The sequence below is a fragment of the Canis aureus genome, chromosome 10, assembly GCF_053574225.1.
Source record: "Canis aureus isolate CA01 chromosome 10, VMU_Caureus_v.1.0, whole genome shotgun sequence".
Lineage (NCBI taxonomy): Eukaryota > Metazoa > Chordata > Mammalia > Carnivora > Canidae > Canis > Canis aureus.
The window spans coordinates 26,946,961-26,961,998 of record NC_135620.1 but is presented as its reverse complement, the minus strand read 5'-3'; the positions used below and the strand labels follow the sequence as shown (position 1 = coordinate 26,961,998).

Here is a 15,038-nt window from a genome sequence, read left to right as displayed (position 1 = left end):
CCAATAATGATATGTTGACATTTTTGTCATTCTGTCACCTGTGGGGTTCAGAGTCAGGCTTAATTTGATAAAATAAGTAATGTGACCTTTTATACATCATGATAGTATAAGATTCATACCTAAACACAAGTCACTTTTCTTCTATAATATCAATTTAAGTACTTCATAATATTTTTAGCTAGAGAATATTTCCTTATTTTTTTAAAAAAGATTTTGAGAGAGAGAACAAGTTGGGAGAGGGGCAGAGGGAGAAGGAGAAACAGACTCCCAACTGAGCAAGGAGCCTGACGTGGGGCTTGATGACAGGACCCTGGGATCATAACCCGAGCTGAAGGCAGACATTTGACCAACTGAGCCACCCAAGTGCCCTGTTTCCTTATTTAATTAGCTGTTTGAGGGAAATTAGGTAGTTTCCAGTTTTTTTCTACTATGAACAGTTTTGAAACCCTTGTAGCTAAATCTTCACACAGATCCTCACTTATTTCCTTAGCATAAATGTCCAGAAGCATAGTTACTGGTTTGAAAGAATGGATCAAATTTTAAGGCTTTTGATAGGAGTTGCAAAAGAGTCATTACAAAGACTATAGCTTATCATAAATGAAAGTGCCCTTTTGAAAGGTACGTTGAATAAATAAAAATGGAGCATGTCTTAATTTGCTAGGTTTTCCATAACAAAATACCACAGAATGGTAGAGGCTTAAACATCAGAAATTTAAAAATAAAACAGAAATTAATCTTCTTGCAGTTCTGGTTTCTTGAGGTCCAAGACCAACGTACTGGCAGGGTTACGCTCTTCTGAGACCTGTGTGGCTGGCAGATGGCCATCCTCTTGCTGGCTCTTCATATGGTCATTCCTCTGTGCACATGTGCCCCTGGTATATCTTTCTCTTTGTATAAGGACATCAGTCATATTGGATTAGAGCCCCACCGTAATAGCTTTATTTTGACTTAATCACTTCTTTAAAGATTTTCTCATCAATTACAGTTACATTCAGAAGTATTGGGGGCCAGAGTTTCTTTTTCTTTTTTTTTTTTTGAAGATTTTTTTTTTTTTTTTAAATTTATGATAGTCACACACACACAGAGAGAGAGAGAGAGAGAGAGAGGCAGAGACATAGGCAGAGGGAGAAGCAGGCTCCATGCACCGGGAACCTGACGTGGGACTCGATCCCGGGTCTCCAGGATCACGCACCCTGGGCCAAAGGCAGGTGCTAAACCGCTGCGCCACCCAGGGATCCCGGGGGCCAGAGTTTCAACATATGAATTTTGGAGAGGAGACACAATTCAGTCAATACCAGAACTTTAACTGCAAAAAGAGATTCTCGATTTAAAAAGTTGGAGTTACTGCTTTCTGGAAATACAGGTTATCATAGTTTTCCCTTTCTTCTTCAGTTCATCCTTTTCCCTTTCTCCCTCTCTCTTTTTCTAGGTATAATTTAGGTACAGTAAAATATACCTTTTTTAGCGTGTAGTTGTAGGAGTTGTGTAACCACCACATTCAATTAGGTTTCTGTAATTGAGCTTTTGCAAGAGGGATGGAAAACCAAATGTCTAAATTTCAGCTATATTTTTAATTTTTGTGTTAGGATTTAATTTTTGTTTTGGAAGGCTGAGACACTGGTAAGCAAGGTAAAGCCAGGCAATGATCTGAAAGGTAAAATAAAATCTTTTTTTCTTGAATGATCTGAGGAGTAGGAAATTGACTGCATCATTTAAGCATTTATATAATACTCCTTATTCACTGTCCCCCATTACCAATCTAATCTCCAAAATGAACTTAACATTCCAACTATCTTGCATTTATCCCGGCTTCATAAGTGTCTTTTAAACATGCTTGTGTTGCCTCTCATCCCTTAAACCCATTCTATATGTAAGTTGTTGTGTTTTTTTTTAAGGATTTATTTGAGAGAGCGCACATGCATGTGAGCATGTGAGTTAGGTGAGGAGCAGAGGAGAGGGAGAGACAATCCTCAAGCAGACTCTGCACTGAGCACGAGTCGGATGTGGGGCTCAATCCCAGAACCCTGACTGGGATCATGACCTGAGCCAAAATCAAGAGTTGGCTGCTTAACCTACTGAGTCACCCAGGTGCCCCAGGAAATTGGCATTTTTATACAGTTCAGAGCCCCTATATGTAAGATTTTTAACCAGACATATGCTTCTGTCAAGCTTTTCTAGTCTGTAGAAATTAAACCCATAATGGATTCCCAATTAGGTGGTATAGAGGATTTTTTATTTTATTGTTTTATTTTAAAAAATATTTTGGGAGAGAGATATTGAGAGAATGAGCGGAAGAGGGACAGAAGGAGAGGAAGAAGCAGGCTCCCAGCTGAGCAGGGAGCCCCAGTGCAGGCTCAATCCCAGGACCCTGAGATCATGACCCGAGTTAAAGCCAGATGCTAATTGACTGAGTGCTCCCCAGGCGCCCTGGAATTCCAGGATGGGAAAATAAGTTATGTTCTAATTTGCTTTCCTTCAGAAATTCATCTTTCGCTGTTTTAACCTTTTTTTTTTTTTTTTTTTTTTTGTATAACAGGTTTTGGGGGTTTCTTTTTGTTTTTAGAGGGAAGGTTGGGAAGGGCAGAGAGAGAAAATCTTAAGCAAACTCCATGCCCAGGGTGAAGCCCTAAGTGGGGCTCAATTTCACAACTCTGAGATCAGGACCTGAGCTGAAATCAAGAATGCCACCCAGGGGCCCCAAGATCTATTTCTTAAGGTTTAATCTCTCATGTGAACTGTAGTCTTGGGCACCTCAGAAGACAGTGCCATATAAATATCCTGTATCACCTTAAATATTAAAACTGTGAAAAAAAAATAAAACTGTGTTCATCACTCCCCCAATCCCTCCAAAACAGTTCCTTTTCTTAATTTTGTAGTTCTTTCAGGCTGCAGTTTTAGTGTTCCAGATTCCAAACACTGGTATGCTTTTGTTTTCATTCTTTATCATCAGTCAGTTATCAAATCCTGACATATTTGAATGTTGTGGGGTTTTTTGTAACTAAAAGGCCATAGCTTCCTACTGTCTTCTTTTAGTCACCATACTGATCACTCTCTAACATGCTATGTATATCATTCTTACTTATTGTCTGCTTTTTCCCACTAGAATATAAGCTCAATGAGGGCAGAAGAGTTTTGTCTGTTCACTGCCATATTTCCAGCACCTCATACATTTGTTGGATGCACTGAGCACTTACTATGTACCAGGCACTGTGCATTTACATACAGAATCCCATTTAATTTTTACCACAGCGGAGAGGTGTTTTATTGTTTTGATTTTCAGATAATAAAATTGGCTAAGTTTTAAAAAATGTTAAGTGACGTGCCCAAAGTCACACAACTGTATGATCACTTAGTAGGTGATCCTACCAGACCCTAGTTTATCCTCAAGCCTTCAATCTTATCTCTATGCCATTGAAATATTTTCATGGCATTCCATGTCAGAGATCCTAAACCTGCCTTACCAATGACTGTTTTTTTTTTTTTTTAATATTTATTTATTCATGAGAGACACACACACAGAGGCAGAGACACAGGCAGCGGGAGAGGCAGGCTCCCCGCAGGGAGCCCGATGTGGGATTCACAGCCTGAGCTGAAGGCAGATAGATGCTCAACCGCTGAGCCTGGATGAGGGTCCCCCCACCGACTGTTTTCTATCAAAACCTCTTGCTCCAGCCAAACTAGTCTACTTACTGTTCCTTGAATTTTATGTGGCTTTTGTTTCCTACTTTGCTTATTTAGAGTCCCTTTAGAAATTGTATCTAGCCTTTGAATTCCATATTGAGTGCAAGTTCCACTTGTTTCACCATTCAATCCTTAATACTCCAAGGTGCAGGGAGGAGTAATACCTCTTCTTCACTATTTACCACCTGGCTTGGGGCGGGGGGGGCGGGAATCTTGGTCATGCACTGTCTCGTACCAGCGTCCCCCTCGTTGGATCTTGACAGGCACACGAAGGTCCAGGACGCGGAAGCCCTTATACCTGACTTTCCCTTGAACGGGAGGGAGGGTCGGTAAGGCGGTTACCAGGGGGGCGTGGTATTTACGTGCTTCCTTCAACTCCTTTGGCTCCAGGTTATAAAATGCCTTTAAGAAAAAAAAAGCTAACGGTTTGGTTGGGAAGGAAGCAACGCACAGGTAACGTAAACATAGAAAACGGTGTGTTCCCCTCGGTCAATGGGCAATGCCAGCTGTGCGCGAGCGAGCGAGGGCTTCGGGCCGGAGGGTGGCGGGGGTCTGGCGCCGCGCCTCGATGGGAAGTCGGAGCCGCTGGTGGCACGCCGCCGACCTCCGCCGGGCCTCGGGCTCGCCCCTGCGCGGCACCACGCGCCCGCGCTGCACTTTACCTGAGGCTCGGGCCCCCGGGAAACCGTCAGTAACCGCCTTTCCCGATCAGGCCTCTGCCCTCCATCTTTGTGCGGGCGGGGCGGCCGGGCGGCGGGGCTGCCGGGCTGCCAGGTGTAGCGGTCCCGCCGAACCGCGGCGGGGGAGCCCAGGCCCCCAACCCCAACAGTCGAGTTTTCAAAAAGCCCGCGCGTGGCGCGCCCCAGGTCGCATCCGTTGGGAACTGCCCCCGGCGCGCCCCCGCTGACCCCCCCCCCGCCCCAAGCCCGGGACCAGGGGCAGCGTCCGGGCGGCAGGCAGGTTCTGCACCCGGGGGGCGCACCGGGGAGCGCGCCCGTCCAGCGGCGGCCGAGACCGGAAGTGGGCGCGAGCGCATCGCGGTGATTGGCTGCAGCCGCACGTCCCTCAAGGGGCTGGCGCGAACGCCACTGCGGAGTGGGGCGAGGGGATACGGCAAGGGGAGGGGGCAGCACGCTGGGAACAGCCGCGGGGCTGGGAGGAGAGGAATTGCGGAGCTGCGCGGGGAGCCGGGGGCGTCCGTGGTCGGGGCACCCGGGGAGCCGGGGCGTGAAGCCCGGCCTACAGAGGCGGCGGCGGGAGCCGCGCAGGCCGAAGGCTTGAATCGACCGCGGAGGGCGGGGAGTCGGTGGCCGAGAGCGGCGCCGCGGCGCGGTAGGCGGGACTAGGGAGAGCGACGCAGGGATTGGCGGGCGGCGCTGGGCGGCCGTACGTCGGCGGTGACGCACGCCTCGGGGAGGGTGCGCGCGCGTTCAGCGGCCTCTTTGTGTGGTGCCCAGATAGGGGAGCGGAGGCGGCGGCGGCGGCGGCGGCGGCGGTGGTGGCGGTGGCGGCGGTGGAGGTAGCGGTGGCGGTGGCGGTAGCGACGGCCTTGGTTGTCTTCCAGTCTCCTCGGCTCGCCCTCTAGCCGGCACCTCTCCCCTTCCCTCCCCCTTCCTCTCTTCCTCCTTCCCTCCCCTTCCCTTCCTCCCTTCCCCGTCGGTGACGGCGGTGGCGGCTCCAGCAACGGCTGGGCCCAAGCTGTGAGGAGGCCTTAGCCAGCGATAACGGCGACGGCGAAACCTCGGAGCTCGCAGGGCGGGGGGAAGGCCCGGGCCGTGGAGATGGAGAATTCCCAGTTGTGCAAGCTGTTCATCGGCGGCCTCAACGTGCAGACGAGTGAGTCGGGCCTGCGCGGCCACTTCGAGGCCTTTGGGACTCTGACGGACTGCGTGGTGGTGGTGAACCCCCAGACCAAGCGCTCCCGTTGCTTCGGCTTCGTGACCTACTCCAACGTGGAGGAGGCCGATGCCGCCATGGCCGCCTCGCCCCACGCCGTGGACGGCAACACGGTGGAGCTGAAGCGGGCGGTGTCCCGGGAGGATTCGGCGCGGCCCGGTGCCCACGCCAAGGTTAAGAAGCTCTTTGTCGGGGGCCTTAAGGGAGACGTGGCGGAGGGCGACCTGATCGAGCACTTCTCGCAGTTCGGCACCGTGGAAAAGGCCGAGATTATTGCCGACAAGCAGTCGGGCAAGAAGCGCGGCTTTGGCTTCGTGTATTTCCAGAATCACGACGCGGCAGACAAGGCCGCGGTTGTCAAGTTCCACCCGATCCAGGGCCATCGCGTGGAGGTGAAGAAGGCCGTGCCCAAGGAGGATATCCACTCCGGTGGGGGCGGAGGTGGCTCCCGGTCCTCCCGGGGCGGCCGGGGCGGCCGGGGCCGCGGCGGGGGTCGAGACCAGAACGGCCTGTCCAAGGGCGGCGGCGGCGGCGGCGGTTACAACAGCTACGGTGGTTACGGCGGCGGCGGCGGCGGCGGTGGCGGCTACAATGCCTACGGAGGCGGCGGAGGCGGTTCGTCCTACGGTGGGAGCGACTACGGTAACGGCTTCGGCGGCTTCGGCAGCTACAGCCAGCACCAGTCCTCCTACGGGCCCATGAAGGGCGGCGGCGGCGGCGGCGGCGGTGGCAGCAGCTGGGGCGGTCGCAGTAACAGTGGACCTTACAGAGGCGGCTACGGCGGTGGCGGTGGTTATGGAGGCAGCTCCTTCTAAAAAGAAATCTAAATATGCCTGGGAGTGGCTATAGGGGTAGCTCTTCTACACCCCAGCTGGGGTAACTCCTACGTTCTTTACTCTCCCACCACCGCCTTCCCCGTTTTGCCCTTGGGGGAGCCGCTTCTAAGGCTGCTTATCCTTGGGGGTGTTGCCCTATTTGCCTGCCACCTCTCTTGTCTCTCCCTCTGAAGATGGACTCGGCCCCACATACACATTTTTGTGTTACAGTCATTGATGGACTCTATTTTTTTATTATTACTTGGACCTTGGTCGTTTTTATACTAGCAAAATGTCTTGTTTTAATTTGTGTTTTTTTTTGGGGGGGGGGAGGGAGTGAACTTGCTGATTCTGTAGCAAAACCTGGGCGGGGGTTGGGGTGGGGGGGTAGTTTACTTTGTTGTAAGGACTTGATATCTGGCTACAGCGTTTTCTATGAAATCTACTTGGATCCCATGCCTGAAATTTGGACACATATGTACAAAAATCATTTTTACGTTTTATTTTTAATAAATCATTGTGTTTGACCGTATATGTCTAACATTTTTTTTCTAGGATCTATTCCGTACCGTTTTAAGGGATATTAGTTAAAATTTTTTCGTGTTAATTCTAAATTCTTGATGTGTACTTGAAGACACTTTTAAAAGGTCCTTTGGTGGCTTTTTTTTTTTTTTTTCCTGTTGCTCTTCTAGTGACGTGTTGAGTTTTATCCCTACAGGCAAAACTTTTGAAGTGGTGGATGTAGTTTTTTAAAATCTTCAAAGTTTCTGTGCATCCATCTCCTACTAAGCGATTTGCTTATCATCTTGACATGGTTGGTCACTTCTTTCTATGAGAATTTACTTCAAAGTATGTACTGTGTAGTTCAAAAAGAAATAGTTTGTGTTAAGCATGTGTTTTCATTCATATAAACTGTTTAAAATTTTTCAGATGGCCTAGTTTCATCCCTCTTACTGGTTTGTCTGTAATAAATGGTTACAAAGAAGGGTTATATTTTACCCTTAAACTAAATGCATTTTTGTATTTTCAGAGCAGGTTTAAACGTTTTTTCCTATAGCTGAACTGTTGTCCTCTTGGAAATCCTTCCCCCAACCTTTGTAGCACCATCTACTGGCAGAATGGCAGTATCTCTGCAAAAACCATTTGTTTTAAAAACTTGTTTAGGATAATTGCATCAGATTTAGAAATTTTGCCATCAAAGATCTGTGCAGACTTTGGTTACACGTTTACTTGTAACGAAGATGGGCTTTATGGGAATGTAGTTAACAGTCCATATCACAATTGCCCTTTCTACACAAGATTTGAAAATGTAAACTGCTACGCATAGCTTGGGCAGTGGCCCGAAATTGCTATGACAACTAATGAACCAGCTATGTGTACTGGTATCTTAGGTGCAAGTTGTAAAGCAAAGTATTTGTGTATTCTGCTTGGTTAACAAATGTATATTTGTAGCCCTTTCATGCAATAGAATTCAAGTTGTTGTTTATAAAAAAAACAAAACAAAACAATGATATAGGAGAAAATTGCCTTCCTGGTTAGAAATATAGAATAGCATCGTTTATGGATATCACAAATAAAGAATTCAATTCTTTACATGATTGAGTGAGAGTATGTATAACCTGGTGGGTGGGTTCAGAGTACCTATAATATAGCACACTTGATTTAATGTTACGGTAAAATTTTTAACTTGAATGTTGCGTTCAGAAGCCCAGATGTATAGTAGGAAGCTTTCTGAAGGGGAGGTTAATGGGCTTTAAAGTAAAAGATTATTTTAGTGTTGACTTGGTCTTAGTTCTTGCTAGTGTATATTTCTTAATGTCTTAATTCTTGCCAAATCTTTTAATTGTTAAAGCTTTCATTTTGAGAGATATGAAGAAAGGTGAAGATTGTGAGGCTAGATTATGGCTGCTTAGCAGTCAGTTTGACAAAGAATACCTGATGCTTGGTACAAATAACTTGAGTATACCTCTGACAAATGGGATCGATGTTTCCGCACATTGAGTAAACGTAGTCAGATCTTTTGCTCTTAAATGGTTCTAGTTTCCTTAAATTTATTTTTCACTTTTAGTGAAACATACTACATATGAGCTTATTCATTTGGTAGTTTAGTCCTGCTTTTTGAGTGCCTTTAAGATACAGAAAATGATATGCTTAAAGTTTTCATTATAGTTATTCCTCTGCTTGCCTTTTATTCAGCTTTAGCGGGAAGATTTAATTCTTCTGGGTCTTAGAGTAGTCCTTTTGGAAAGTTTCCAAAGTCTGATAATAAGGTTATTGTCATTTTGTATTTCCAATGTAGTGACTTATAAAAAGTAAAACGAGTTAGGTAAAAGGATTATTTGTTCATTAGAAAAGCAAATCACAGTGCTGTCCATAGTATGTTAACACTTTATTGTCGTGTATTTACCTTTATAGATTTCTGTATTCTGGACTGGTATTTAGTGAAAGCAAAAGCATAGTGGTATTTAGTCTTTCTGGAATTGCTCTTGTCAGTTCTGATAGAAGCATTTTTGACATGTAGAGGTTTTTTTTTTTTTTTTTTTTTTTCCTTTTCAGGGGCAACCAGTTGTATTTTGTAAGTCCTTTCACTTATGAAAACTATCTGAACATTATTAAAATTTAAGAATTCATGAGAGGAGGTGGCATAGAATCTAGTCAATACTGAATACAAATTTTGTGTCATGCTTGAATCTAACTTGAAAGATTATAAAAAATGAATATTTTTTGTCTCCCTCTTGTGATGAACTTTTGAATTTCTAGTATATTTAGTATAAGTTCTGTGGTAATTATTGAGTGTGGTTTGAAAGTTAAAGATTGGTAATATTAAATCTTAAGCTTGAAAACGGTTAATGTTCATAGGAATAACTAGAGAATGATATGCTGGTTTGTTTCTTCCTATAACTTAGTGATTTTGAACATAATTTCTTAAATCTGCTTCACGATGAATTTTTGCATTTAAGCAAGGTTAAAGGGTTCAGGGATACCTGAAAATTTGGTATTTATGATGATTTTCCTCAAGACCAGAAGTAATAATAGTGTCACTTAATTGGTAGACTTCTTTTAAGTGCTTGCTTTTCTCAAATTTGAGAATTTGCATTTTTAAATTTAAATTTTTTATGCCTGTATCTTTGCTGATTGAAAGTTGACCTTTGGATGTTGAATTGATTTGAGCAAAACTGCATCTAGACAGTATATGGATTTTTACCTAGAAAGATAACATTTAGGTAAGTCTCTCCCATTTTAACCCAACTTACTGAGTATAAGATTTTGATTACTGGAAAAAATTCCTTCTTTTCTGTTTCAGAAGGCCCTATTTTATTTCTGTCTGAAACAGGGCAAAAAAAAAGTTGCCTCTAAACCAGAGTAGGAAAGTACTTTTGTCTTAATGTCTCTGCAAGTTATTTTGATGTGCCTTTGTTTGATGCTTTCTATTAAAAGTGAAAATACATTGTAAGATTTTTTTCAATAAAGAATCCCTTGAAAGAATAGGTAAAGCCTAAGAAACGTATTTTCTGCAATATGTTACTTAAAAAAATTTTTTTTTTTTAAATTTGGATTGTATTTCGAGTCACAGAAAATAGCATTATTACTAGGAAATAGAAAATACAGAGATCTTACTGAATCTTGTGGCTTGTGTATTTTAAAAGTAAATTTATAAGTGTTAAATAATTGGTTATAAATCAAAGTAAATGAAAAGTGAGTAAATACTCTACCAATATGACCAAATCTCAAGGGTAACCACTAATTGTATATTCAGCTAGCTCGGTTTTTTTGTATACACCTAAATTAATTTTTAAAAATAGGGTTATGTAGTTTTGTGATTTTTATGTATGGTTGATAACATTCTCACAAAGCCAGATAAGAGATCTTTTTTCTGTTGTCGATTACAGTTGACCCTTGAATGAAATGGGGGTTAGGGGCGCTGACACCCACCCACCCTGTGCAGTTTAAAATCTCTTAAGGTTTGACTCCCAAAACCTAACTGCTAATAACCTGTCAGCTGGGTGTCTTAACGATAGATAACGTGGTCCGTTAGCATCCATTTTGTACGTTAGGTGTATCATATGTTGTATTCTTAAAGTAAGTGAGGGAGAAGAAAATTCTTAAACTCCTAAGGAGGAGGAAATAACATTTACGGTACTATACTGCATTGTCAAAAAAAAAAAAAAACTAAGTAAACCTGTAGAATTCAGACCTGTGTTGTGCAAGGGTCAACTGTAAATGTTGCATAGTGTAGTTGTCTTATAACTTAAAATACTCCTTTTGATGGAATGAAGTTTTTTCTCTTGCTCTGATGAATAATGCAGTGATTATTATCCTTGCTGATAGGTTCTTACTGATCACATGTGCATTTAATTAATGAGATGTCTAACTCAGTTAAATGTAATAGATAGAATACAGCAGTTTTGTGGTTTCATGTTTTTCAGTTCTTGGTAAAAGGTACGTACTCACTCGAACTTTCGAAAGCCTTAAGATAAATCCAATGAAAGCATTTCAATGAAAATTTTCAAAGCTAGATTGTACATAATAGAACTGTTAAGGGCCTTATCATTCCAGGAACATACTGCCATCCTCCCCATTTTTTCTCCAATGGTTTTTAACTGCAGAAATATTTGCCAGTTTTTCCATAATGATGGCTATACATTATCACTTAAAACATTTCATTACCGTCTGAAGGAGTAAAGATACCACTGATTGTGTTTCCTCTGTGCCTTGTACTATAGGTACTCTGTGCCTCATTTATTTTTGTCCTCAGAATAACACTATGAGGAGACCTTATTATTTGTGTATTAGCTACAAGCTTACCTAATTTAGGTAATTTGCCTAAGATGGGATTATTGAGAACAAGAAATAGGAATATTTTTGCTTATTTTTAAAAATCATACTATAGGGATGGCTGGGTGTCTCAGTGGTTGAACATCTGCCTCCAGCTCAGGTCGTGATCCCAGGGTCCTGGGATCTAGTGCCGCATCAGTCTCCTTGAAGGGAGGCTGCTTCTCCCTCTTGCCTATGTCTCTCATGAATAAAGTCTTAAAAAAAATTGTAAAGGTAAAAAAAAAAAAAAAAATTACTCCTCCTGTTTTCTCCTAGTGTCCAGAGATAACCTTTGTTAACAATTTGCCTGTTTCTACATCTTTTTCTTTGCAGGGTAAGATACATATACATATATTTGAATTTTAGCATCAAAGACATTCTTCTGTGTCATACGTGTATCTTATGTGATTATATGGTGTACTTTGGTGTAGATGCATGTAATTTATTGATTAGCATATTTACAGTTTTTCGTCTGTCTTTAAATTCTTTTTTGCAGGGTTGAGTTGCTATTTACAACATATAAAAGGAAAAAAAAAGTGCAGAAGCTTGGTTGAAGCTGTTGGTTATACTGGTGTCCATGCAGTTCTCGGGAAATCTGCTAGAGCCCTACAAGGATTTTTTTTGATATTTAGTCCTTTTTCCTCCAAGCTTTGTATTTCAGTTACAAGAGAATTGATTAAAAAATAAGTGGTTTAGCTACATTAAAACATAAGCCTTAGTGCCCTTGTATTCTGAAGACTATACATTGAAGTCTGGGAATTTATAGCAAAAAATACGCAGTTTATTCTTTTCTAGCTTATTCTACCTAAAACTTGTACCATCATATTTCAGTTGTGTGTGAATAGAGGTTTTTCACTGCAGAAATTGCTTTTCATTGAATTGAGTGACTTGCTAATAAATACTTCCTCAGAAGCTCTTGAGAAAACAAAGAAAAGAACAGACTGGCAAGGGTATGTGGAAAAGGTTTACTCTGCATTAGAGGTGGGCAGTACCCCAAATCTAAATTTCTAGTTGAAACGTGGATTCAAATTTTCCTATTTAACCTTGGTAAGTCCATTTATTTTTCTTGCACTACTTTTTCCTGTGATGTGAGGACTATAATTGCTTAGAATCCTGTCCAATTTGATACTGCTAGTTTTAAGTCCTATTTGGTAATTAATTCAGTAACAACCTTCAAGAGGAATCCTGGCACTAGATCTTACAATTCATTAAGCAATTTATTGAGCATAACTTAGCTAAATAATAAATAAGGATGAGCCCTTGCTCACGAGGTACCCACAGTTTAGTTTGGGTGGTGGGAATTTAAACAGTGTGGGCATTTTAGTCAAATACTTGAGCAGTCATCATGACTTTCTGTGTGGGTCAAGGGAAATGTTAGAGAAGAGACATTAGTATCAGTTCTGACATTTAGAATAGGTGGATGAGGTGGCAAAGGGCATTCCACAGCTTATATGAAAATGCAGAGCCTGATGTATTGGGCTCTTTTAACTTTTTTCTTGAATTACTGGACTACAATGTAGACCTTAAGAGTACTTCATCCATTTTTATTTTATTTTGCATTATTTTAAGATTCAAGATTTGAATCAATACTTTGCCAAGTATTGATAGCAAAATCACCTTAAAGGGAGGCAGAACTTAATGATACAAATACAAAACAGTTGAAATACTAGTTTTTAAAGATTTTATTTATTCTTGAGAAACACAGAGAGGCAGGCTCCCCGTAGGGAGCCCCATGTGGGACTCGATCCCAGGACCCTGGGACCACGACCTGAGCCAAGGGCAGATGCTCAACCACAGCCACCTAGGCGTCCCACAGTTGAAATATTAAGTGAGAAATGATAATCACTATATATTGAATCTTCCCATAAGGAGTGTAATTCACATTTTGGACACCCTTTTAAGTTGCAGTTAGCAGTATGCTCACCATTCTTGCATTTTCGTCTTAAAAAAATCTTATATTTTTATTAGCTGATTTTTAAGATATAACTTTGTTAACAGGTAACTTTTACGGTAATTAAGTCAGTTTCTGATACAAAAGAATTTGCCGTAATTAAAAGGTTATATGTTCTTTACATTTTAAAAATTAACATTTGTATAATTCTGAGGGAGGCAGTATTTGAAGAATAAGTGGGCATGAATTAATTAGCCTCAAATTGAATTTGAGTTTAGCACTTCGTGAATGTTCTTGATGTTTAAATTTAGTCTTTTGCTAAATGTGTGGAATTATTTTAGTTGGGAAATAGAATTTATTACTCATTTCAACGAGAGGCACACAACTGTTTGGGAACATTAGTCTTTGACATTGGAACTTGCTTTTGGAAATATTTGAAAGCTGCTTTTAAAAAAGGAATCCCAAAGTAGGAATGCTTGAAAGGGCAATGGAGTCTCATGTACTTACTTTTTCCACCTGCTTTTTTGCTTGCACTTGGCGCTAGGTGAATTGAATATTCAAAGAGGAAAAGGATTCTAGGCATTCTTATCTGTACACTTCTTCTCTTCCCAGGTAGATTCTCTTAGGCTCCTTCGATTATTTTACTACTTTGGTTTGCTAAAAACAAAAACAAAACAACAAAAAAACCTACCTGAAAAAGGGCTTGTGTCATCACTTTAAAAATCCCTGATGTGAACTAAAATTCTTTGATGTGTATCAATTAAATGACATGCTTATTTCCTAGTTTTTTTTTTTGTTTTTTTTTTTTAAAGATTTTATTATTCATGAGAGACACAGAGAGGCAGAGACACAGGCAGAGGGAGAAACGGGCTCCTTGCAGGGAGCCTGATGTGGGACTCGATCCCAGGACCCCAGGATCACGCCCTGATCCGAAGGCAGACACTCAGCCTCTGAGCCACCCAGGCATCCTTATTTCCTAGGTTTGCTGTCATTTTCATCCGGTATTGAATACCTTTGTGCAAAAGACTTCTAGAATCTGGAGGTACACAGGGGTGAGACTAAGGTGATTCCTATCTTCAAATAACTTGCATTGTGATTAAAATTCAGTTTCTTTTGAAATGATGGACCCTTTTCTTTTCAGCATTATGGCTCCATCTCAGGTTGTTAACAGCGTACCAACAATTTGGAGTTAGTCTCTATCATTTTGAGTACATTTTCTGATGATATTAAGGCTTCTCTCCTTCACTGGTTACTTATTGTTTGGATACCATATGAAAGGTACATTTTTTCTCTGATGCTTATGTTGGGAATATAAGTTGCCTCAGAATAAGCATCTGGTTTAATATTTCATAAAGTTTGGCATCAAATAAACTAGATTTCGTTCCTGACCCTTTGACTTTCTAATTCTGTGACACTGAACAAGTTGGCCTGAACCTCAGTTTCCTGGTCTTTAAAAAAGAGACCCTATTAGTAATAACCTGCCTTGTAGGATTGTTGAACAGATTGATTGGAAGAAGGTTTTTCAGCTTAAACTGGGGCACCTGGGTGGCTCAGTGGTTGAGTGTCTGCCTTCGGCTCGGGGTATGATCCCAGGGTCCTGGGACTGAGTCCCACATTGGGCTTCTGGAAGGGAGCCTGCTTTTCTGTCTCTGCCTCTCTCTCTGTGTCCCTCATGAATGAATAAATAAATCTTGAAAACAACAACAGCAACAAAGCAAACGATCTTCTTTGGTACATAGTAATGTTAAAATTATGACCTCTGATAAGAAGTGACTGTCTAGTAAAAGGTGTACTTTTATTTGATCCCCAACTCCCAACCATGTGGTATTTGCACAGTTAGTGAGATGAATGAATAACTGTCTTGCGAAGAGTAGTGACATATGTGCATGTAGTCTGTAGAGCAATCTTAGTACTAAGATTGGCTTTAAAACTAGGCTTTG

The 15,038-nt window shown here is 42.1% G+C and overlaps 1 protein-coding gene across 1 annotated transcript; it reads left to right on the top strand.

Moving 5' to 3' along the window:
* The first annotated feature begins 5,115 nt into the window (after window positions 1-5,115).
* On the top strand, window positions 5,116-7,985 carry HNRNPA0 (heterogeneous nuclear ribonucleoprotein A0). The gene has a single exon (XM_077911813.1). It carries the CDS (start codon window positions 5,463-5,465, stop codon window positions 6,390-6,392), a length of 930 nt encoding a protein of 309 aa, XP_077767939.1. The 5' UTR covers window positions 5,116-5,462; the 3' UTR covers window positions 6,393-7,985.
* Window positions 7,986-15,038: the final 7,053 nt, after the last annotated feature.